At 46.6% G+C, this 24977-nt stretch overlaps 2 protein-coding genes across 8 annotated transcripts; both read right to left on the bottom strand.

Annotated features, from left to right (window-relative positions):
* Positions 1–289: 289 nt before the first annotated feature.
* LOC112874601 (pentatricopeptide repeat-containing protein At4g26680, mitochondrial-like) lies at positions 290–10754 on the bottom strand. 7 transcript variants are annotated; one of them, XM_025938029.1, is made up of 6 exons: positions 5356–6060; positions 2685–5212; positions 2061–2470; positions 1481–1859; positions 632–695; positions 290–569 (listed from the first exon to the last, which is right to left on the bottom strand). In XM_025938029.1, the coding sequence occupies exons 1-2, from the start codon at positions 5639–5641 to the stop codon at positions 3588–3590; spliced, it is 1911 nt and encodes a 636-aa protein (XP_025793814.1). In that variant the 5' UTR covers positions 5642–6060; the 3' UTR covers positions 290–569; positions 632–695; positions 1481–1859; positions 2061–2470; positions 2685–3587. The 7 variants fall into 7 exon arrangements, with proteins under 7 accessions (XP_025793814.1, XP_025793813.1, XP_025793811.1 ...); XM_025938028.1 differs by having other exon boundaries at positions 290–695; positions 1481–1576; positions 1733–1859; XM_025938026.1 differs by adding an exon at positions 10457–10754 and having other exon boundaries at positions 290–1859; positions 5356–5535.
* On the bottom strand, positions 7887–10280 carry LOC112874604 (pentatricopeptide repeat-containing protein At4g26680, mitochondrial-like). Its single transcript, XM_025938032.1, has one exon. The coding sequence runs from the start codon at positions 10118–10120 to the stop codon at positions 8516–8518; it is 1605 nt and encodes a 534-aa protein (XP_025793817.1). The 5' UTR covers positions 10121–10280; the 3' UTR covers positions 7887–8515.
* Positions 10755–24977: the final 14223 nt, after the last annotated feature.

The following is a 24977-nucleotide window of genomic DNA, read 5'->3' as shown; positions in this document are numbered from 1 at the left end:
TGATATAATCCGACCGCAATAGCTAGGAAGGTTACGTAGACTTGTTCCCACTAGGAATGGCCTAAGGTCTCATTCTACTTTGTCGTAAATAATCCTCGCCAATAATTAAGAGCAATTACGCATCGGTTAATAAGCCATACACGACCCGTTATTCCGTTAAGACTTATTACGCGTCCACTGGTTTAAATTAATTACTACTCCGCCGTTTACTTAGATGAGGTATTTGTGTTCGGTCGATCGAAATTAACGGTGGTTTAGTCATGCAGGCATATGTCACCAGATTCCAGAATGAGAGTGACAAGTCGACATAATCATTGTTTTGCAGGCAACGTCTGCTTTGGTTAACATTCTAGTCCCAAAGCATACGTCCACGAAGATGAGGCTGGGTTTGCAATTTTGCAATGGGTCCCCCAGATTCCAGAATGAGTGACAAGTCGACATAAACCATAACTTTTCGTGACATTCCAAAATGCTGCAAGATTATTGCCACCGAGAGCAGCTCTTGAAGTGCATGCCATCATCTTTGCGGTAATCGATCTTTTTCCCACGCCATCCACGAGTTTATGAACCTGCATAATGTTGATCTAGAATGAGTCTTCATCTTCTATGATCTGCCTTATTAGTTCTTTACCTGAAGGTCCCAGCAGCGGTACATAGAACAAACGAACATTTCTCCATCAATCACACGTCACACCCTGCATATAGCAAGTAACACCTTTATATGCGCAAAACATGTTAACTCGGGAGTTTTCATTGGCAAATGAAATAGTTAAAAACAACTAACACACCCTTGATGCCATGTGGTTTAACTGAAAAGCTGTGAAATCATAAGATTGACTGAACCAGAGGCAAGGTAGTGCATGAGGATTTATCATCCTACAGATCCCTAGGTGCCTGTTATACACATATATGTAATGCTCTAGACACATGTCCTCAAAAAGCAGAAGAAAAAAAAAACAAAATTCCACACAATTGTTAAATGATTCAAAACACAGCCCTGTTTTACCACTGTTAACCCATTTAGGCCATTTGATGATAAAAACTAGATGCAGGGAATTACTGGCGCAGAGTCCATTGTATAATGAGCCAGGCATGATACCAGTCATTACTTGACAAAAACTTTGGGCACTTAGTCGTAATGCAACCAAGCTCTCAGGGGGTCATTCAGCAATACACAATTCTAGTAACATCTGCTTATATAGTGAACGATCGTATGAAATTTCTTAAATTGTGATCACCATGCTGCTCTTGGCATTAGCCGCATTACCAGAATTCAACAAGCTTGTGCAGCATTCACTAAGACCAGTCAGTTTATATTGGAGTTACTGTCACTTTACTTGTGCAAAATGAAAATCAGGGTGTTCAAGTCCCCAATAGCATTTTGGTGCTGAAGTCCCAAATAGCACATCAATGAAAATTAGGGTTGATACAAATCTAAATAAAATCTGGCTTGCACATCTCAAAGTGGACGGCTACAAACCTTAGGTATCGCCACTTGCGTATCGAAGACCTGTTGCATCCTATCTATTTAGGCAAGCTCCTTTCCACTTGAGTATTGAAGATTAGCTTACTTTAACTACACCTCAAGTAGTCAGGAAACAATATATTATTATAAACTTGCAGAGAAACCAGAAAGAACACATATCTAGCATGATGGCAGTTACAATTTTATGGAGCGCTAATGCAAGATTGAAAATTTGTACAAAATCAGTAAATTCGTTATCTACAATACCTTGGATAATACCAAACTATACAGGTGAAAAGACTATATGATGTCTTTCCCAGTTTTCTCATTTGACAAAAATATTGCAGGTATCCATGCTATGTTAGTACAGGTGTCCACTTCCAATGTATGCACCCTGAAACATGAAATGTAAATTAATACATGTGAAGTTCGAAATTTTTGAAATTTTTGATATTCGATGCTGAAAGCTACTAAAATTTTCATTGACTAGATCTCTACAACAATTCAATTGCCATTTTAAAGTTGCAAATAAAGAAGAATTTGTTTCATGTGCAAATGAAATTGTGCGAAAGTAGAACTTTCCAGATGTACATACCAAGTTACCAACAATATTTGATGATTGCTGGTCAGGTGCCAATTGGAAGAGTTGATGGGCTGGTCCGAAAAGGGTTAAACTCTCTTATCATCCTAGGGGCCTGGTCTATTTGGAACCATCGCAATCGCTGCGTGTTTGATGGGATCTCTCCTAGTGTGCCTAAGGTCCTTTCTGCCTTAGAGGATGACCTTTTGCAGTGGTCTTTTGCTGGGGCTCGAGGGGTGTCTTACCTCCTCGCTCTAGTGCCACCAGCAGGCTAAGTTAGTGTGTGTGTAGTCTGGTCCTTCCGTTCCCTCGTTTTAGGAGAATAGTCTTTTGTGTTTGTACTGGGCGGGTTACAGGCCCTTAGCTGTAACACTTGGGGCTCTTTTCCCCACCCCTTTTCTTCTGAATATAGATGCGCAGTCCTCCTGCGTGTTCGAGAAAAAAAAGAAAAAAAATTACCAACAATATAACAGCAACTTGTTTCAATGTATATGAAATGAAAAGAGTGAACCATAGATGTTGTACATACACAAACATGTAACCAATTACTGACAGTAAAGTTCAAAGTAGTTTCAGAAAGGCATACTACCATAATAGAGGAAAATAGAAGTCATTACAGAAAAGTGCAAAGATACCAACCTATGATTATGAAAGTTTTTTGTTTTCATAGACACCCTCTGTGTGGCATGAAGTACAACAGGTTTCCATGATTTCACTGCTTCCAAAATTTTGGTAGGTTGTCCTTCAACAGAATTTGCATTTTGACGATTTACACAAACTAGGTGCTGCAAGGATGGCTGAACCAATAAGTGGAAATATGCTGAAAAGAACTCCGAAGCACACCCTAAACAAGTTTCACATCAGCATAATTATAAAGGGCGGAATAGTCAATTTCATCCTCAAACTTTGAGCCGAAGCTCAACTTCATCCCTAAACTTTCAAAACAACCATTTCAGTTCTCAAACTTATTCATCCGGCTCAATTTAGTCCTTTGTCCTACATGTCATGCCATGTTGGCGCGCATTGTCAACATCCAGTCAGCTGTGGTTTATAAAAAAATTCTAAATTTGACAATTATAAAAGTTTGACCTTGATGAAACTAAAATGGGTACATTTTTTAAAGAAGGAAGTTGATCCCAATTTAAGGAATAAATTTATTATACATGCACAAAAGTTCCTTTTTATGAAAAAAAATATGTAGATAGAAGCTAAAGTTTTGTTGTGCCATATTGAAGTGTGTATGAACCAATACATGTTGCTGCTAAAAAACAGGATCACTTAGATGCTGATATGGTGTGCCAACATGGCAAGACACGTAGGACAAAGGGCTAAATTGAGCTGCATGGAAAAGTTCTGGGATTGAAACGGTAGTTTTGATAGTTTAGGGATGAAATTGACCCTTCATTAAAAGCAAAAGCTGGAGGACAAAATCGGCTATTTTGCCATTATAAAGATTGGAATTCTTGACTTCTTTGAACCATCTTAGTCCACTTGACCAACACATTTTCAATATTCACGAGACTTAGTAGTCCAGAATGCATGTTAACATTCGTTCTTCTCTTTATCTTTATTCCTATAATCACCAGTATAGTAGACATCAGGAATAAACCTTGCACCGTTGGCCACTGAACGGAGGTCCTCCACCAGGTGCAGTTTTTTAGCTTCAGAGAGGCCTTCAAAGAATTCATGCAACAAGTCCATTTCTGGAGCCATGCACCTTGCAAGCATATCCTTCAAGATATCAAGTGCTCCTTCAAAATCCTTGTTCTTGCAGAAAGTGGATACAACCATCTTATATGCATCATAATTCGGATGGAAGCCACTTTTTTTCATTGCATTTAATAGATCCAGTGCTCGCTCCGAGTTCTGCCTCTTCCATTGCCCAACAATCAATGACATGAAAGTTGACGCATTCGGCTCAAGCTTTGTCCTGCAAAGCTCCTGAACCAAATGCCCGGCCTTCTTCACCTTTCCTTCATTGCATAGCCCAAGAATAAGTGCATTATATGTCACCATATCTACCCCCACACCAGCCTTCACCATCTCCTCATGAACCCTTGATGCCGACTCGTTATCGCCGAGCCTCACATATCCATGAATCAGTGTATTGAACGTAACCGTGTTTGGCTCCACCCCGTTTGCCCTCATCTCACCCACCAACTGGTTTGCCCGGCACATGTTTCCCTTCTTGCACAATCCATGCAAGATCGCGTTGTATGTCACCTCGTTCGGCATGAGCCCCTCCTGCTCCATCCTCTTCTTTAGCCTAAAGGCGAGCTCCATTCCACCATCGTCCTTGCAGTACGTGGCAATTAGCGTGTTGAAACTGGTTGGCGTTCTACAAATCCCCAAGTCTGACATTTCATCGAGCACCTGGGCTGCCTCCGCGACACGCCCCAGGGCACAGTGTGCGCGCATCACCATGTTGGCCGTGTACACGTTGGGCGACATCCGGCACCGGCGCATCTCCCGGAAGAAAGAGACGGCGATCTCGGGGCGCCGCAACCGCAGTGCGGCCGAGATGAAGACGTTGCAGGAGACGACGGTTGGTAGCAGGCCGTGCGCGCGCATGGAGCGGTAGGCAAGCGTGGCTCGGGAGAGCTTCTTGTTCCGCGCGCATGAGGAGAAGAGGACGTCAAGGGCTAGCACTGCAGGGGCGCTCTGTGTTGTGCTGGCGAGGCGGGCGGTTAGGAGGACGTGGTGTAGGAGGTCCGGGAAGGCATGCGGCGAGACGGAGGGGAGAACTGAAGCGAGGAGCTCGTTGCAGCGGCGCGGCGGAAGGGAGTGGAGCAGGACGGCGAGCGGGAGCGGCGGAGGAGGCAAAGGGAGGAGCGCGGCGAGGAGGTCGTGTGGGATCCCCTTGGCAAGCAACGGGCCGAGGAGGAGGAGGAGGTGGGTGAGGCGGAGCGGGGTGAGGCCCGGGAGGAAGCGGGAGAGCGAGGCGGCGGTGGGGGTCGGCGAGGCAGAGATGTGGGAGCGAAGCGCTGCCACGAAGAGGTGGCCCTCGCCGGCGAGGGGCGGGAGGGTGAAATGCGGCAGCGGCAGCGCGCGCGGCGGCGGCGGCAATTTTGGCTCCATGGGGCCAATCTTCCACTGGCAGCTCAAAGAGGCGCCGACGTCTGCGAAGTATGTCCTCTGCTCCTTCATAAAGTTTGGAGGAGTCGTTTCTGTTCAAAATATTGCAAGCAGTCAGAAGTCTGAACATCACTACAAATAAATTTTATCGAAAAGTCAGATTATCTGAAATCACTTTCCAAGCACACATTGTTATCGATAAGAAATTTAAATTTCATCATTATTAATTAACAACTTGCTCCTGACAGATTTGATGGAGATTGCTGTCGAAGTAGTCCAGGAAAACATGATCCACCCTCCCAGCCAACTGAAATCCAATGAGCCATTTGATTTTGGGAGGTGATCCGTTGCAGGTTTGGACTAGGAAAATGAAGAGAGAGGCCACGCATGAGAATGTATATAGCCAAACTAGTATGTTGAGTTCCTGGTCCACTCAGGAGCGTAGAAGGACCAGCAATCAACCCAGCTAAGAGTGACCCCACCTTGCTGTTCTGAAGTAACAAGAGTATAGAGTTACACATTATCCAACAAAAGAATGGTGCTTCACAAAGATAGAGTGAAAGGCGCAGTGAAACACTGAAATGAGATGCATTCTGAAGTGTAATGTTGATGAACAAGCAGAAGACCAACGAAAGATACTGTGAAATCAATACATCATAAGACTACTAGCATGTAGGCCCCATATTTATACTGCATCAAAGTAAAATTCATAGTTCTAGACCTGAACTGTGTGTAATCTTTTTTCAAATTGTCCAATTTATTCTTCAATTGTGTCTTTACTAATTTCACCCCACACCTTGCCAAAAACTTGTCCTCCATATTCTTCCAACCATTTCTAGTGAAACAACCTCCAGGCCTATTCCCAGCTAAAATCTCCTCCTTGCATATGTCAATCAAGTGCTTCACATTTGTATTGTCCCAAACTGCCTTCTCAGCCATACTTTTGTAAAGGTAAACAATAGTTGCATTAGAAGGTCCTCTATCCGAACCGGAATCTCACCACCAACAGCATACACCAACAGCATGCAGTAACGAACTTCCAAAGAATACATGCATAAGACGTATACTGAACAGTTATGTGAAACTGAACCTAGAATTACCATCTCTTATATAACCAAGAAAAGTAGAATTAATAATGTTCAGAATCTATTCTTTACATGTAACACTAGAAGCTTTACTAGAAAAACACTCAAATTTTCACCAATCAGCTTTACCACTTGCTTCTTAAGCCCAAAGTGCTTCACAGAACTATGGGAATCTAATGGAGGACAGAGCCCAAAGTGGGATGTCAAAATGACCAGTGTAACTACTCATCGTTCAGGAACAGATAAAGGAAAATCATCTACTACAATGATCTAACACAGAGGACAGCCTCCACAAATCAGATTACTGAATTCCTTCATTGCAACGTAGTGCAATTATGAATTGGCTGCACTTGTACTGAAGAGTTCACATCTAAAACACATGCATTCGATGATCACCAATTTCACATCTAAAACACATGCATTCCAGGCTACGGTTTTCTATGGGAATTGGCAAAACGGGTACCCAGCAGACAAAGATCTCATCTCATATATCAAGGATCACCAATTTCTCTTGACAAGTACCAAGATCAAAAGCCAATGAACAAACACCAACACAACCATTATTCTATTATAAAAAACCCAATGTTCTGAAGCTCATTTCAATTACCGTTTTGTTGTTCAGTCCCTCTCTACATACGTGTGGGTCACACATAAACACCAATAAAACCATGCTCACTACTCACTACATTAGTTCATTTTTATTAATCAGAGGTCACCTAGCAACTATAATGCAAAACAATGATTGATACAATAAGCAAAAACAACAAGTATTAGGGAAGAAACAAAGTAGGCAAAAGACAGACCAAGGATGGTATATCTACTGAATTTTGATGAAGTTACTCTTGGGTACATTGAACATAGATCTTTGTTCTAAATCATTTAAATTAAAAAACAGTGCCTTGAAATGATAACGATAGCAGTCCATAAAAAATGTACATGGACAGAATAATTCATAAAAACATATACCTTGCCGGGGGGGGGGGGGGGGCGCGGGGGAGGGGCGCCGCCGGGGGGGGGGCGCGCGGGGGGGGGCCGCGCCGGGGGGGGGGGCCGCGCGGGGGCGGGGCCGCGCCGGGAGGGAGGGCGGCGCCGGGGGGGAGCCGCTCGGGGGCGGGGCCGCGCCGCAGGGGGGCCGCGCCGGGGGGGGGGGCGCGCGGGGGAAGAGGGCGCCGCCTGGGGGGGCCGCGCCGCGCGGGGGCGGGGCCGCGCCTGGGGGGGGGGCCGCGCCGGGGGGGGGGCCGCGCGGGGGGGGCCGCGCCGGGGGGGGGCCGCGCCGGGGGCGGGGCGGCGCCGGGAGGGAGGGCGGCGCCGTGGGGGAGGGCAGCGCCGGGGGGGGAGCCGGGGGGCCGCGCCGGGGGGGAGGGCGGCGCCGGGGGGAGGGAGGCGGCGGGGGGGAGGGCAGCAGGGGCAGTGGCGGCGTCGGGTTGGAGAAGGGAAAAGAACGAACAGAGGAGGAAAAAGAAACGAATCGGTATGCGTAACGAGTGGCAGTGGGTAATTTTACCGACTTTGGATCGCCTCCAACGCAGCAGAAGCAGCTCGCCGCCTGCTTCGTGATTTCCATCTGCGGAAGTAGGTTGCGGTGGGAGAAGTTGAGCACGAAGCAGGTCGTTTGGTTTGGTTTCTGCTTTTTCACAGCAGAAGCAGGCTGCAAAAGTAGAACCAAACAGAGCCTTGAGCCGAAGCTCAACTTCATCCCTAAACTTTCAAAACAACCATTTCAGTTCTCAAACTTATTCATCCGGCTCAATTTAGTCCTTTGTCCTACATGTCATGCCATGTTGGCGCGCATTGTCAACATCCAGTCAGCTGTGGTTTATAAAAAAATTCTAAATTTGACAATTATAAAAGTTTGACCTTGATGAAACTAAAATGGGTACATTTTTTAAAGAAGGAAGTTGATCCCAATTTAAGGAATAAATTTATTATACATGCACAAAAGTTCCTTTTTATGAAAAAAAATATGTAGATAGAAGCTAAAGTTTTGTTGTGCCATATTGAAGTGTGTATGAACCAATACATGTTGCTGCTAAAAAACAGGATCACTTAGATGCTGATATGGTGTGCCAACATGGCAAGACACGTAGGACAAAGGGCTAAATTGAGCTGCATGGAAAAGTTCTGGGATTGAAACGGTAGTTTTGATAGTTTAGGGATGAAATTGACCCTTCATTAAAAGCAAAAGCTGGAGGACAAAATCGGCTATTTTGCCATTATAAAGATTGGAATTCTTGACTTCTTTGAACCATCTTAGTCCACTTGACCAACACATTTTCAATATTCACGAGACTTAGTAGTCCAGAATGCATGTTAACATTCGTTCTTCTCTTTATCTTTATTCCTATAATCACCAGTATAGTAGACATCAGGAATAAACCTTGCACCGTTGGCCACTGAACGGAGGTCCTCCACCAGGTGCAGTTTTTTAGCTTCAGAGAGGCCTTCAAAGAATTCATGCAACAAGTCCATTTCTGGAGCCATGCACCTTGCAAGCATATCCTTCAAGATATCAAGTGCTCCTTCAAAATCCTTGTTCTTGCAGAAAGTGGATACAACCATCTTATATGCATCATAATTCGGATGGAAGCCACTTTTTTTCATTGCATTTAATAGATCCAGTGCTCGCTCCGAGTTCTGCCTCTTCCATTGCCCAACAATCAATGACATGAAAGTTGACGCATTCGGCTCAAGCTTTGTCCTGCAAAGCTCCTGAACCAAATGCCCGGCCTTCTTCACCTTTCCTTCATTGCATAGCCCAAGAATAAGTGCATTATATGTCACCATATCTACCCCCACACCAGCCTTCACCATCTCCTCATGAACCCTTGATGCCGACTCGTTATCGCCGAGCCTCACATATCCATGAATCAGTGTATTGAACGTAACCGTGTTTGGCTCCACCCCGTTTGCCCTCATCTCACCCACCAACTGGTTTGCCCGGCACATGTTTCCCTTCTTGCACAATCCATGCAAGATCGCGTTGTATGTCACCTCGTTCGGCATGAGCCCCTCCTGCTCCATCCTCTTCTTTAGCCTAAAGGCGAGCTCCATTCCACCATCGTCCTTGCAGTACGTGGCAATTAGCGTGTTGAAACTGGTTGGCGTTCTACAAATCCCCAAGTCTGACATTTCATCGAGCACCTGGGCTGCCTCCGCGACACGCCCCAGGGCACAGTGTGCGCGCATCACCATGTTGGCCGTGTACACGTTGGGCGACATCCGGCACCGGCGCATCTCCCGGAAGAAAGAGACGGCGATCTCGGGGCGCCGCAACCGCAGTGCGGCCGAGATGAAGACGTTGCAGGAGACGACGGTTGGTAGCAGGCCGTGCGCGCGCATGGAGCGGTAGGCAAGCGTGGCTCGGGAGAGCTTCTTGTTCCGCGCGCATGAGGAGAAGAGGACGTCAAGGGCTAGCACTGCAGGGGCGCTCTGTGTTGTGCTGGCGAGGCGGGCGGTTAGGAGGACGTGGTGTAGGAGGTCCGGGAAGGCATGCGGCGAGACGGAGGGGAGAACTGAAGCGAGGAGCTCGTTGCAGCGGCGCGGCGGAAGGGAGTGGAGCAGGACGGCGAGCGGGAGCGGCGGAGGAGGCAAAGGGAGGAGCGCGGCGAGGAGGTCGTGTGGGATCCCCTTGGCAAGCAACGGGCCGAGGAGGAGGAGGAGGTGGGTGAGGCGGAGCGGGGTGAGGCCCGGGAGGAAGCGGGAGAGCGAGGCGGCGGTGGGGGTCGGCGAGGCAGAGATGTGGGAGCGAAGCGCTGCCACGAAGAGGTGGCCCTCGCCGGCGAGGGGCGGGAGGGTGAAATGCGGCAGCGGCAGCGCGCGCGGCGGCGGCGGCAATTTTGGCTCCATGGGGCCAATCTTCCACTGGCAGCTCAAAGAGGCGCCGACGTCTGCGAAGTATGTCCTCTGCTCCTTCATAAAGTTTGGAGGAGTCGTTTCTGTTCAAAATATTGCAAGCAGTCAGAAGTCTGAACATCACTACAAATAAATTTTATCGAAAAGTCAGATTATCTGAAATCACTTTCCAAGCACACATTGTTATCGATAAGAAATTTAAATTTCATCATTATTAATTAACAACTTGCTCCCGACAGATTTGATGGAGATTGCTGTCGAAGTAGTCCAGGAAAACATGATCCACCCTCCCAGCCAACTGAAATCCAATGAGCCATTTGATTTTGGGAGGTGATCCGTTGCAGGTTTGGACTAGGAAAATGAAGAGAGAGGCCACGCATGAGAATGTAAAACTAGTATGTTGAGTTCCTGGTCCACTCAGGAGCGTAGAAGGACCAGCAATCAACCCAGCTAAGAGTGACCCCACCTTGCTGTTCTGAAGTAACAAGAGTATAGAGTTACACATTATCCAACAAAAGAATGGTGCTTCACAAAGATAGAGTGAAAGGCGCAGTGAAACACTGAAATGAGATGCATTCTGAAGTGTAATGTTGATGAACAAGCAGAAGACCAACGAAAGATACTGTGAAATCAATACATCATAAGACTACTAGCATGTAGGCCCCATATTTATACTGCATCAAAGTAAAATTCATAGTTCTAGACCTGAACCTCTCACCACAATAGCATCTTTAAATATGGTTGACAGCGAGTTGCGGAAGTTTCATTTTATCAAACAAAACAGTAAGACACCACTAGTCTAATTGGAATTAGCATCCTCAATCACTAATGAAACAAGATTGCTTCCATGGTAAATTTTTTTTGCAATTGTAGAACTGATAAGTTCTAACTAGCATCAACAGTCCTGAGTGCAATCAGGGAAGAAAGAATAATTTCTATGAGAACACAACTAATCTTGGTCATCGCTATCACTTTCCTCAATCTTGGTCTCGAAGGGGAACTCCTTCTGGCTGGACATGAGCAGGTGCTCCGCGTCCTGCACGTTCTTGTACCGGCAAAGCGCACTCAGGAGGCCATGGAACTCGGTTATGCCAGGATGGAATCCGAAGCTCGGCAGCGCACCGAACACGGCGACGGCGCCAGCGACGTCCCACGCGGCGCAATAGCGCCGGATGAGAAAGAACACCGCGCCGCCCCGGCGCGTACCCGGGCTGCGCCGTGGCCCACCGGAACCAAGAAACGCGAGAGGGAGAGAAGAGGAGAAGGCGACGGCTTACTGGCGAGAAGGCGGCGGAGACTGCGGACAAAGGATGGGAGGTGGTCGCCGTCCCAGTCAGGGATGTGCCGCACCGTCACCTCGCCTCGCGCGCCGTCTCGCCTCGCGCCGTCCACCGCACGCGCCACCGGCTCCGCGTGACCGCGAGTGGGCAGGAATCAATCCGTAGGGTACGAGGTAGGGTTTCGTTCTGGGCCGTGGAAAGGGGGGAAGCCTATTCCGAGCCTGTTTCATTTCCTGGTCCGGTCGAAAGGAACGACCATTACAGGCCGGATCTGATTTCAAAACGGGTCGATTCAATCTGGGAGGAACCAGGCCGGGAACAGGCTGATCCGGCCTAAATGAACGAGACCTAAGTGGAAACCGGATCGTCGGTGCAAACGTAGAAATCTGAACAGTATTCATCGGATGTGAAATGGTTGGCTCAGATGAGCTCTCCCCGGTGAGGTTATCGCTATATCGTCCTGGTTGCAACAGCGGTTCTCCTCTCATATTTATGAGAAGCTCGGCTATAGAGTTTGAGAGAACAGCTAGTGTTACATTGTACACGTTTATGTTTGGCACTTGTACTTGACTAGAACTCGGACTCCAACGGCCTCCAGCGGATCCTCTACAGCTGATTCTGGATCATATGTGGATTTGCCTACAGCAGTGAATACTTATGCTCCTCGACGGCGAACAAGGGCACAACATTGCATCATGAAGCCTAAGAAATTCACGGACGGTTCAATCAGGTACGGCAACTTTTGTGCAATAGGAGAACCTGAAGATTTTGCAAGAAGCTCTTGTAATTCTCGCTGGAAACAAGCCATGCAGGATGAGATTGATGCTTTGGAGAGGAACAAAACTTGGCATCTTGTGAAAGCAAAGAAGGGGACAAATTTAATTGATTGCAAATGGGGTCTTAAGATCAAGAGAGAGACAAATGACACCATTGATAGGTACAAAGCTCATTTGGTGACCAAAGGGTTTAGACAATGCTATGGTATAGACTATGAAGACACTTTTAGTCCTGCTCTCAAAATTGCTACAGTAAGGTTGGTACTTTGAGTGGCAATCAACTGGATGTTCAGAATACGTTCTTACATGGTGTTCTGGAAGTTGAAGTTTATACGAGACAACCTCCAGGCTTTGAGAGTGAAGCTTCTCCTCATCTAGTTTGTTGACTTGATAAAGCCATCTATGGTTTAAAACAAGCTCCACAAGCCTGGTATGCTAGGTTGAGCTCAAAATTGATCGATCTTGGTTTCAAGGCTTCCAAATTAGATACGTCACTACTTATCTATCAATCAGAAATTGAATGTGGACATCTATATGTTGATCTATGTTGATGGCATCATTGTCACAAGTTCTTCTGATAAAGCCGTGGCAGCATTATAACAAAATCTGAAGAAAGACTTTGCTCTGACTTTGCTCTAAAAGATCTATTTTCTGGGAATAGAAGTACAAAGAGAAGGAGATAACTTGCTGTTGAACCAAGCCAAGTACGCGCAAGAGATTCTTAGGTGAGTTGGTACAACAAATGCAAACTGTCTGCTACTTGATGGTAGTAAAACACATCTTGAGGTAGATCAAACATACGCTAGACATTGGGTTGAGTTTTGAAAGGTCAAAATCAGCTGTTTTAAGTGCATTCTCAGATGATGTTTTAAGAGCATTCTCAGATGTAGATTGGGCCGACAGTGTTGATAACAGAAGGTCAACAGGATGATACGTTGTGTTCTTTGGACCAAATCTTATTTCGTGAAGTGCTAGAAAACAGGCTACGGTCTCTCGATCGAGTATTGAAGTGGAGTATAAGTTGTAGGAATATGTGAGCCTTTGGCCCAATATTTGCAATTAAAGAATTCAAAGCCCACCATTAAATGCTAGAAAGTTATTGTATAATTCCGTAATAAAAGTGGAAGAGGATTTCAACAGTGAAGTGCTGTGGTGCGGGGCGGATGTTTTGAACCAAGTAATGACTATTATGACCGCGATTCAATCACAGCGATTCATTCTTGTGATTGATTCTGCGTGAGCTAATCGCTATTACTTTGTTTGATGGCGTTGATGACGACCAAGTGCATCCTCCAATTCCCAAACTCTCATCTATATTACTATGTGTCTTATCCTCTTTCTGGTTACGCGAATACACCTCTCTTCCTCCCTCTGCTACTTTTCTACATTCCCATCACCGGTGCTGCACGCACATCTCCGGTGAGAGCAGGTGCCTCCGGAACCATTGCCCGCAGAAGGTCCTGCACGGGATAGCGGGGCAATCAGATTTTTAGGGAGCGTCTTCACGTGACTGCTTGCCCAAAACCGTGACCTCTTCACTAGCGTACTGTTCACCATCCGTCCCTGCGCACCAACTCCGTCCGTCGACATCGCCGCTCGTACTTCTTCATACGACTACTTCCTAAAGCTCTGAGCGAGTACTTCCCAATGAGTATGACTACTTCATCAACAAGTACAACCACTCGGTTGCTCGATCGACTACTTCTTGAAGCTGTGTGACTACTTCCTCGATCGACTACTTCCTGAAGCTATGCGACTACTTCAACAACTGTGTGACTACTTCCTCGATCAACTACTTTGTGAAGCTATGAGACTACTTCAACAACTGTGTGACTACTTCCTCACCAAGTACGACCACTCGGTGTCTCGATCGACTACTTCAACAACTCGTACGACTACTTCCTGACGGCAATCTGCACTGCACCGAATTCGTTCGATTACTTCAAGTAGGCCAGTTGAGCATGTCTGCTCCAGCAGGTGATGCTTCGGCACTGGACCCACCTTGGGGTATAGTCTGATACTCCTCTTTTTGATTAAATTCATATTAACTTCAAACACGTGCACATGTCTTGTTTCACTCATCATAATCATGAAATTATTAATAAGTTGTATGTGTAATTTCAGAATTAAAATGTACCCGAAATGCCTATTTATCTAACATAAGTCAATGGCCAATGCTACCGCTGAGTTGATTTGGTTGAAATCTCTTCTAGCTGAATTGAACATAAGGCTGGATCAGCCTCCTATACTCTAGTGTGACAATTTAGGGGCAACTTATTTGTCTGCTAATCCAGTCTTCCATGCTTGAGCAAAGCACATAGAAATAGACTATGATTTTGTCAAAGAAAGAGTGACAAGTAAACAGCTACAAGTTTGATTGGTGCCATCCAAGGATCAGTATGGATTCACAAAGGCTTTACAAGTCAGCAAACTAGAAGACTTCAAGAGCAATCTAAATCTCAAGAGGAAGAGAAGTTTAGATTGAGGGAGGCTGTTAGAATAGCTGTTGTATCTCATGTTACATTGTATTTGTTACATTGTACACGTTTGCCACTTGTACTTGACTACGTCTTGGACTATGTTAGAGATAGATCTCTTGTTTAAACTGTAACTGAGTCTGTACAAGTATGTGCCTTATTCCATGTAAACTGTTGAGGGCTTTTGCCCCTTTATAAACATGGAACCGTGTGACATGAACTCTACACCGTAGCACTAATACAACTCTAAGTTCAAACGTAATCGACTAGTACATAATATTCGACACAATTCCAACAGAACCACTGAAGGATCGAGCGATGAAGATGAACTTTGCACCTTGTTGTCTCGCGCACCTCACTTTGACACCAGACAAAGAACCGAGCCATGCTGCTACAGACTGCGCCTATCTTGAGCTAGGAGACAGGTGTAGGATCAAGGATTACGACTAGAAGGGGGTGAATAGGCGGTTTTAACTAAAATCACAAACACTAGGCAAATTTAATTAGTAACACAAGAGAGCCCCTATTTCTGCTAACTCCTATCACTAGTGGGGTTTTGCAAACTAGGGTGAAAAGTAGCAATTCAAACTCTAGTATGATAAAGTGCTCAAAGTAAATTGCAAGAATTAAATGAGCGAAGAAATAACCGGGCACGAGACAAGAACTTTTTCCATGGTGTCGATGACTTGCTGGTCACCCCTAATCCATGTTGAGGTGGATTCAAAGCTTCAACCGCTCCTCTATCAAGAACTCTTCCTGATCTTGAGCCAGCTTGAATCAATGAACCTCTCCATATCTCGATTCCACTTGTAAGAAATATGGCCCCATTAGGCCATAGTTGTAATTTTGGTGATTGTGTGATAATATGGTCAATGGGACTAACGAGTTTGGGAGCTCAAGTTTGTAGGATTTCTAGGTCCCATGGATGGAGTCCAATCCATATATAAGATGGTCTAAATCGCTGTCAAGATGCCCAAGTTGTAGTGAAAATGCAAAGATTTGGATAAGTGGCAGAAACATTCAAAGGACCGGTTAAACCGACAGTCTTAGAATATAATGGGTTAGTGTATTTGTAGTTGCAACGCCGATCAAGTGAAGAAGATTCAGTAGCACTGGTTTAACCGACGCTTTAAAAAGGGATGCGTCAGTGCAATGAGGAGAAGGCATGGCAATCAAGTGGAGTGGCGATCAAGTAGAGAAGTGCTAGAGGCACCGGTTGAACCGATGCTATGGTACAGAGCGTCGGTGCAATGGTCGTTTAGTTTGCCCGAGAGGTTTTGGAGCTGAAGGGACAAGAAGGTCTTTAGCACTGGTTGAACCGATGGTGCGTCGGTGCATGCGTTGGTGCAATGACGCAAGCAAAGGCAGGCGTGGCAGATAGGAGAGCAACGGCTAGTATGCAAGTTCATAGTGACCAGTTAAACCGACGGTTGTGACCGGTTTAATCGATGCTTTAAGCTTTCTGGTAGAAAAGCATATAACGGCTAGGAGTGGATCTGTAGCCTATATAAAGCCTCACCCCGGGTCATTTGAGGTTGCTGGAGTTTGTGTGAAGCACCCATACGCTAAAGAAGTACTTCAAGCCAACCAAAGAGCTCATTGATCACATCCTTTGGTTTAGCACAAGCTTTGTAAGTGAGAGTGCTAGGCTAGCTCTAGCTAAAGTGAGAGTGCATGGTGTAGTTGCCTTGTGTGCTGGTTCTTGAGTGAGCCAAAGCTTGTATCTCGGTGTGCCAGCCCCTTGGAGTCTTGGTGGCTTGCTGGCAAGTCATCGACCCTCCGGCTTGGTTTGGAGAGGCGATGACGGCTTTGTGCGGGGGATGTGGAGACGGCATCATATCGAGGTGATTGTCGGTGTTTTACCGGCTACCCACCGTGGGATATACCCAAGGTGGTAAGTTTTGGGTGAGGAGACGCCGAGATCAGGAACTCGAAGGTGCAAGAAACACAAAACTTAGACAGGTTCGGGCCGCAAGATGCGTAATACCCTACGTCCTGTATGATGGTTTGTATTGCCTTTGGTGTAGAATGATCTAGAGATCTTGTTTTGAGAGGGGTCCCTGCCCTCCCTTATATATCCGGGAGGTCAGGGTTATAAAGATACTAACCAACACCAGCTAAGGAATCGTACCAGAACATGTCTCGGGTAGATTCCTTCTGTATCAGTTAGCTCTATCTCCTACTTAAACGGGATAAATAAGAGATAAACGAGATAAATAAGAGATAAGATAGACTTAATCTCTTAAACCTCTTTAAACTACGCTATGTACACAGTCCCGTGGCCCCGGGTCTAACAAGCCCCCGAGCTCTTCGTAGCTGAGTGCTGCAGCCTTATCGAGTACTTTTGTAGTTTTTGGCTTCTTTTGAAGCTCCGTCTTGAAGTCCTTCTTTGAGTATTTCCCTGGCTGCCTCGAAGCTATGAGGTGCTAATACCCCGAATTAAATTTCCGATAGGAGTAGCCCCCGAGCCTTAGGTTGAATCGAAGAATCAGGCTGAGGGTCACTTTAGTCTTGAATCTTCCTTACTCACTTTTTCAAATAAATTTGAAAAAATAAGTAGTCGATGCCACGTACCCCGCAGCCCCCGAGCCTTGAATCCAAATTCCTCAAAATTGGAGATAAGGATCCAAAAATCGTGGCATGCAGGCTAAAAATGTCGACATGGTAAATTACCAACATGATGATACAAATGATGGAAGTTGGATCACGAATTCGAAAAACCCCTTTTTTTGGGCCAATTAACCTTGAAAAAAATAATTAATCGAATATTTAATCCAAACAGTCCACCAAATGACCCCTCATCTTCGGAATATTCCCAAAAATGACTCTTCAACTTCGAAACAATAAACTTTTCCCCAACCGCTGGTTATTTAACCCCGCGGTGACAGTGAGAAAAGACTGTGCTTCCAATCTGCAATTTGCCAAGAGCCGCAATAATCCCCAAACAGAGCCACGCTCCGCCGTCATCCTCCCGGAGAAATCCCAACCCCAGATCTCCCCGCCCCTCTCCCTGCAGCCCCCGAGCAACTTGTGGCGAGCGGATCCGGAGATGGTGCCGAAGAAATCTGAGAAAGAAGGGAAGAATAAGGAGGCGCAGCCGCCGACCGGGGATTGGACACACAGTAAGTGTTCCCTCAATGATCTTAATAAACTTGTCTCTGAGGGGTTGCTGCAAGACAAAAATCTTATCAATTGGCGCCCCTCATTCCGTGAACCTTTCTCCATGGAAAATGTTGACGAAATCGTCACATTTTTTCCATTTTGCCAAACGGGGTTTGGCGCTCCCCTCTTGTTCTTTCTTCCGCGGCCTTCTTTACTATTACGGGCTGGAGCTCCATCACCTAACCCGAACTCCATTTGCCACATTTCGATTTTTATCCATTTCTGTGAAGCCTTCCCCGGAATCGAACCCCACTGGGATCTTTTCCGCTTCCTCTTCTGCGTCAAACCACAACCCACCTTGAAAAATCTTTCCGTTGTAGGGGGCACCGGCATCCAACTGCGTCAGCAGGCCGGCGATAAGTACCTATCATATAAATTCCCCTCCAACCTTCTCAGGTGGGAAAACCACTGGTTTTATGTCGAAAACCATGCCCCCCAACTCCCAGAAAAAATGAACAATCCACCTGTCGTGAGGCCGGAGTGGAACATCGAGCTGTCCAGGGGGGATATGGACCAAGTCGAGGAATTGCTAGGAACCATAGAAGCTCACAAATTAACGGGAGTGACCGGTGCATCCGTTATGTTTTCCTTTTTCAAGCGTTGAGTTCAACCCATCCAACAGCGCCACAAGCTTAGATTCAAGTATGTAGGGACTGAAGATCCTTCTCGCATGTGCGTAGAGGAACTATCAGACGAAGCCGCGCTCCTCCGAGTCCAGCAGGTGCTGGTGGACGTGAACGTCGTCCCCTACGTTCCAGCACTTTTTTCCGCATGAAATCCTCCACAACCGGTGAGTATTCGACTACATTCTGTTGGGAACAACCTTTGTTATGCCACTACTAACTGAGAACCTTCTGCAGGGACACACAGAATTGTACCGGAGCTACCCGCCGCAACCCGACATCCGTCAGCCGGACCACCTTCTCCCCAGCGCCGATGCCGAAGCAAAGAAAGCTCGAGTAGCTGCAGCTCTGCGCAGCAGCGAGTCCACGGAGGACGAGAGCCCCCAGGCGGAGAAGGAAGCTGAAGGAGGGGCGAGGAGGGACAACTCCCCCAGACCAGCCGTGGAGTTGACCGAAGCTCTGCCCTTGGTCCCGCAGGGTCGTCGGGTGGTGCGCAAGCGAAAAACGCAAGTAGTCGAGTCTTCCAGGTATGGTTTTGCTACCTTGTTGAATTGCCAAACAATGATACTGTTGCAAGCTGACAATATCCATTTGTAGTCCTTCCGCTTCTCCACCCAGGACCGAGCCCGAAGAGGTGGGATCAGCTCCATCTGCCACCGCGGCTGTTACCGTTGCCGTGGCGGGGGCCGCGCCACAAGCTGGTGAAACCCCACCACCAACAACGAGTACTCCGCGCCGGGCCTTGCGGGTGAAGAAGGCCATCAAAAAGAAGTCTACATTGTAAGTTTGCATCTGGTTGCATAATAAACATTCTGCTCTTTTCGACTTGTATAACAACGAACTCGACATCATCAGGGCTGCAAGCGCCATGCAGCTCCAGCTGAAACCGGCCACGACTACCTCAGCCCCTGGGTCGTCAACCCGAGCAAAGTCTACAGGCGCGGGGCCGGCCACGGATGCTCCAGCCCTCGAGCCATCAGCCCCCAGTGGGTCGACGCCCACGGAGCCAGCCCCCGAGGCGGACGCGACGCTGCCTGACTTGCCGCCTCCTGAGCTCCAACAAAGCAAAGCCGGAACCGGTTGTGGCAGAACCAACTTGAATTGCACCGGCTCAAGTACGCGAGTCCTCTCTTGAGGGCTACCTCGTGCTTCAAACGGTATAATCTCTTGGCCTGTCGGGTAACGTCCCGATAAACCACCGAAAGCAGGATCAAACAAGGTACCTCACATGAAGGCGAGTCCAGAGATACAAATGCCATTACACTTTACATCACAGGTAGGTATATTACATAAGTATATAAAAGCAACATTAGTTCCCAATGAAGGGACATTATTACAAAACAGTTTAAGTGTTAGGTCACAGCAGCGGAGTTTGAAAACACGGACACTGTACACGTTGACACTACGGATATCATGCTAGCCCTGGCACGATATCACTCGGCGGAATCTGTGTTGGCCGGGGACGGATCCCACTCCACGGACCAACCATCAGGCAGGGGGTATGTCCACGGTACAGGGAGAGCTGTCTCATCAGGGGGACTACCTGAAGTAGAAAGTTATAATGCAAGATTGAGTATGCTAATACTCAGCAAGATTTACCCGTTCATGGTATACTTAGCCATGTACCTAGACTTATGCAGACTTTTCAGGTTTTGGGTAGAGTTTTCAGCTGAAAAGCAACAAAGAGTAGATCCTTAATTTCAACTTTTAGTTTTCAGGTTCTAGTTGATTATCCATTCTAAGTAAGTACCTATAACTACTCAAGCATGGTAGAATCTTTAACCAAACATCATCTTTGATAATCACAAAGTTGCTCTTGTTACTCTATGTGGTAAAGGGATCAAGCAGTCTCAATCTCCGCGAGAAACGGACGATTCTTGAATCGAATTTCAACCTTGCAAGGGTAAACCTAACTCACACACTTGGAACAGTCTAACGATTGTTCCGAAGCAACCGTTTGCCTTTCATTCCGACTCGTGGATTAGATCCACCACAAGCGACTGGAGGACCATACGCACTTCCAAAGTGCAGGACGTACGCCTGTAGCGCGACTACATGATCGTACTCCTGGTTGCCCAGCAACACGTATTCCTACACATCGAATCGAGTAACAGGAAGAACCAAAATACGAGTGGTGGGAGGTATGTCCACTCCTCGGGCCGATTGGTTACTAGGCTTACCGCTTACCATATTTCGCGGCATGTGGTTAGTACTTTCAAACGCTTAACCACCGCTACCACACACTGCGGCCTTATCCAGTTCAACAACACAGACGGGGTATCATCTCAAACATGATACTCCACATAATTCCCGTCCGTCATCCTTATAATGATTGCGGGAATGTAAATATTACAATCCCTATATCGTGCGAGTGACAGGAAATTATTCGACTTCTACCGGTCCTATTAGCATAGCAGCTATTCGGACTCAAGTTCTAGTGTTCAGTACATCGGTTCCTGGAATTATGCAACTAGGGTTCCAAGCAATTACTAAGAACTTAATGCATGGAAATATATAAATAGATATAGATGGCAGTGTAAATAAAATAGTGGGTTTTGTCCGGGGCTTGCCTTCTTGCATAGGATTGGGAGCAGTAGGGTCAAAGTTGTCCGAACTTTGGTTCGGAGCTTCAGTTAAACCTTCGACGGCGTTCCCGGGGTCTTCGGCTGGTTCTACTCCTTGTTCCAGAACCACTTCGTAATCACCGTCGGCGAGAGTAGTCGAGTCTACTTGATATGCAAAATTATAAGTTAAGGAATGCATATTATTCTATGGTATTTCACAATAAAGTTGCAATCCAAAGAAAGTAGAATTTATTTATTACATATGTAATTTATTCCTGCACTGGGCAGTCATTTATTGGGTATTAACTATTTTACCTAGATACATTAAACAGCAGGGTTAACTATACTAAGTATCTAACTAGTGGCATAGGGTAACAGGTTGGGTGGGTTTCCAATAACTCTATTAAATAGCTTTATTTAATTGCTATACCAAGTATTTACATGAACCCTATGATAAAATTAAATTATGGACTTATTATAAAATGTCCAATTTATTTTAGTTGTTTGATACCTAAGCCTAGGTTGGGAATTTAATGACAGGTTATATTATTTAAAAACAGAATCCTAGAATATTTTCATAGCTTTGGAGCATTTAATCCATAGATATTACTTCTATAGGGTTAACCATGCATTATTCATAATTAAACCCATATATTAAGAAAATAGTACTCAAATGATAGAATAATTATTTTACTTAAATTATACATGCCAAAAGAAAACTAACACAACTGGTTTCACATTGTTATCATTTTTCTATCAATTACTATGTGTTTTCTAAGCCTATAACTAATTAAATTTAACATTTAAATTAGAGCACCAAACATTCAGAAACTGAATTTCATCCTTTAAGTAAAGTTATAGATCTTAAAAAGAGGATTCTAACAAATTTTAGTTTGTATTTTTGTGATTTTTCCTTGAATTGATACAGAATTTTAAAGTTTGCATCAAAAATAACATAAAGGGGTCCTTCTAACACTATTCACATGAGTCTATGGTTTGCAGATAACCCCCTGGGTTTCTAATTCTTCTAACCCGAGATCCCTAGGCTAGAGATAGAAGTAGAGCAAGGAGAGGACGGCCATGTTCCGGCGAGGGGGATCACCGGCGGCGAGGTCCGAGGGCAGGGAAAGTCTCAAGGGCTCACGGGGGTTCGAATGCACCACGTGTCGAGGGTCGTGGTGGTCGGAAAAGGGTATCCCGACGAGAGCCCGAAGCGGCGGCGGAGGGGTCGACGATGACGGCGGTGCTCCGGCGGCCAACACCAGCAAAGAACCTGTGCGCAAGAATCTGTGAGACGTGGGGATGGTGGTGATGCGGTCAATTGGAGGTATACACTTCGAATTAGGGGTGACCGACGAAGATAGGGGTGGCGGCGGCGAGGACAGACGCCGGCGAGCATCGGGAGGGCGATGCAGGACACTAGAGATGCCACGAAGTGGCCGTAGAGCTTCACGGTGATGATGTGGTGCTGGCTAGGGAGTTGTGGTGGCACGGGAGAGCCTGGAGTGAGCTGCCCACAGTGAACCGAAGGCGGCGGCGGAGCTCGAGGCAGCTGGAGCTGTGGAAGACGAAGCTCGGGTGCGAGAGAATGAAATTGATTGGGCTGGAGAGCACCAATGGGTCACGGTGTTGCTCGAGCAGCTTTGGATTGGGGTTTAGAAGGAGCGAGGGCGGCTGGCGACGGTGGACAGCAAAGGCGGCGGAGGTCCGGTGAGAGCTCAAGCTCGAAGAAGAGGAAATGCTACGGCTTAAGGCGTTCGGAGAAGTGAAGCAAGTCGTAATGCAACGACTGAGCCTGCTTTAGAGCCAGGAGAGATATTACACGGGCAAGCAGGAGCTGGCGACGGTGATGGGATGCGTGGCGGCCGGCGGGCGGTTCGGGTCGCCGTGGCGTGCGTGGAGGAGGGCAGCAAGGGAGCAAATAGCGCCGGGGTCGAGGAGAGGATGACGCGTGGGGGTTACTCCAGCAGGAGGTGGCGCGGCGACGACGGCAGAGCGGCGGCCAGAGGCGAAGCACTGCCGGTGGTAGGCGAGCAGAGCAGGGGCCACGTGCGCGAGGAAGAAGAAGAGAGGGGAGGAGGTCCGGGGGACTTGTTTGAGATTTCCAGAAAGTTCAAGGGCCTCTCGGTAAACTAAGATTTCTCACCGATATAGAGATCAAATGAGAAAGTGCCCAAAATGAAAGTTGTAGAGTTTTTCAAACTCTACAACATTGCTTTAGGGCTTAAGTTCAAAAACTCAAAGTTTACAGCTTTTTATGTTAACTTTTCAAACAAAGATGGAATTTGAATTACCTTTGTCTTTACCCACCTAAATTTGATCAAATTTTGGATAGGTTTGTAAGTTTTCATAGAATGTCATGATGACTTGTATTCTTACACTTTAACCTTAAATAAATGTGAAAATTACTTTTGCACTTTAATTATTTTACATATAGGCCTTTAAATTTTTGTTTTAACCACACATAGGTCCTTATTTTCACATAAAAGCCTATATTTTACAGGAATTACAACTATACCCTTAGTCTTTTGTACTACTCACATGTATCATAGCAAGCATACATATATCTCACTAATACCTATTGTCTATATCTCTAATTACCTGAATGTTACACCGGTGGCGAGGAACAAGTCGAGGCCCCTGATGCCGCTCCTACGGATGGCGCAGGTAAGCATTTGACCACCCACGGCTGGCTGCCGGGATCCAGGCGCAATGTGCTGAAAACATTTGTACTTGCAGGTGCCTAGCAGCCACCACCCGAAGAAGCCGCCGGGACGTCCGGGAGTCCTGGTGAAATACTGAAGGCCGGGCCCGGGTACAAAAATGTCATCAACACCGACCTGGTGGATGACCCCATGCTGACGACCGAGAACATAAAGACCTTCAAGAGAACCTTCAAGGAACTGTACGATTTTTCCATGGTAAGACCCGAGTATTGTTCTGCTTGTACGTATTGACAAGCTATTTTGACTCAATCTCTGCACGTTACACAGAATGTGATCACTCACTCCTAGAAGAAATCGGAGAAGCTGAGTGCGGTTGTGAGTGGTCACCAAGAGCTAGCTGCCCTGGACAAGCGCATCTCTGATGAGAAGACGAAGAACTGCTATCTGCAGAGGGAGCTCGACATGCTGAAATAGGAAAGGACTCGAGAGACTTGGCTACTCAAGAACGACCTGCAAATCCTCGAGAAAGCAAACTCCGAGCTCCAAAAATAGCTCAAGGAACAACAGGCGGCGCACTAGGAGCAGCTCAAAGAGCAAAAGAAAGTGCACCAAGGTAAGCCCTCGCTCCCCTCGGGTACTTTCCCGTAATGGGTTTCCCTGGATCTGAAATATCTTCGCCGCAGAGCTTAGGAAAATCATAAAATACAAAGAAGAGCTGCTTACTGAAGTCAAGAATATGCTGTATCACCGTACAGATACATCAAGAGGCTATAGAAGGTAGTCACCGATACTGAGGAACAGTTCGCCGACTGCCTTCGGCGAATCAAGACACTAGGCGAGGAGAAGGGGTGGCGGGAGAAGGAACTGGAAATTCTCGAGGAAGCCGCCCAGGGGCTGGTGGACATGGTGGATCCACCGGAAGAAGGCGAAGCGAGCCCGCGGCCCTTGCTAGAGCGACTTCGCGGAGCCCCGCAAAAGGTGGTCAGATTCCTCTCAAAAGCCCCAGTCGCGTGTGTCAGCCACACCCTCGCCTTCGTGAAGTCCTTTTTGCCGGAGGTGCGACTAGAAATATTTGCACAGGGCATGGCTGTGGATTGCACCGAGGACCAATTCGACCAATACCTCCAAGAAGCCCAACCTGTAGCAGAACGGATAGTACAAATTGTACTGTAGGATTAGGGTGTGAAAAACAAGTACTCACTTCCTTGTGTATACATTTTGTTTGATGTCTCTACTTGTGTATGCCTTGGCTGATTGGCATCCAGTCTTAGGGGCTAAGTAATAGACGCTACCCTGGGTGCGGCGACGCTGAAAGTAGCCATAGCTCCAAGTAGGAATGCATCTAATAAGTTAGCCATAACCCGATCAGACA

This window comes from Panicum hallii, chromosome 9 (assembly GCF_002211085.1).
Source record: "Panicum hallii strain FIL2 chromosome 9, PHallii_v3.1, whole genome shotgun sequence".
Lineage (NCBI taxonomy): Eukaryota > Viridiplantae > Streptophyta > Magnoliopsida > Poales > Poaceae > Panicum > Panicum hallii.
Note: the sequence above shows the minus strand (reverse complement) of the source record. Positions and strands in the feature narration are given on the sequence as shown.

Excerpts from the sequence above, each read along its gene's own strand:
- LOC112874604 (XM_025938032.1), bottom strand. The coding sequence starts at position 10,120 with ATGAAGGAGCAGAGGACATACTTCGCAGACGTCGGCGCCTCTTTGAGC.
- LOC112874601 (XM_025938026.1), bottom strand. The coding sequence starts at position 10,562 with ATGTGTAACTCTATACTCTTGTTACTTCAGAACAGCAAGGTGGGGTCA. Across the intron at positions 5,536-10,456 it reads GAGTGGACCAGGAACTCAAC|ATACTAGTTTGGCTATATAC; the intron begins ATACTAGTTTTA and ends CAGGAACTCAAC. Across the intron at positions 5,213-5,355 it reads ATCAAATCTGTCAGGAGCAA|AAACGACTCCTCCAAACTTT; the intron begins GTTGTTAATTAA and ends TATTTTGAACAG.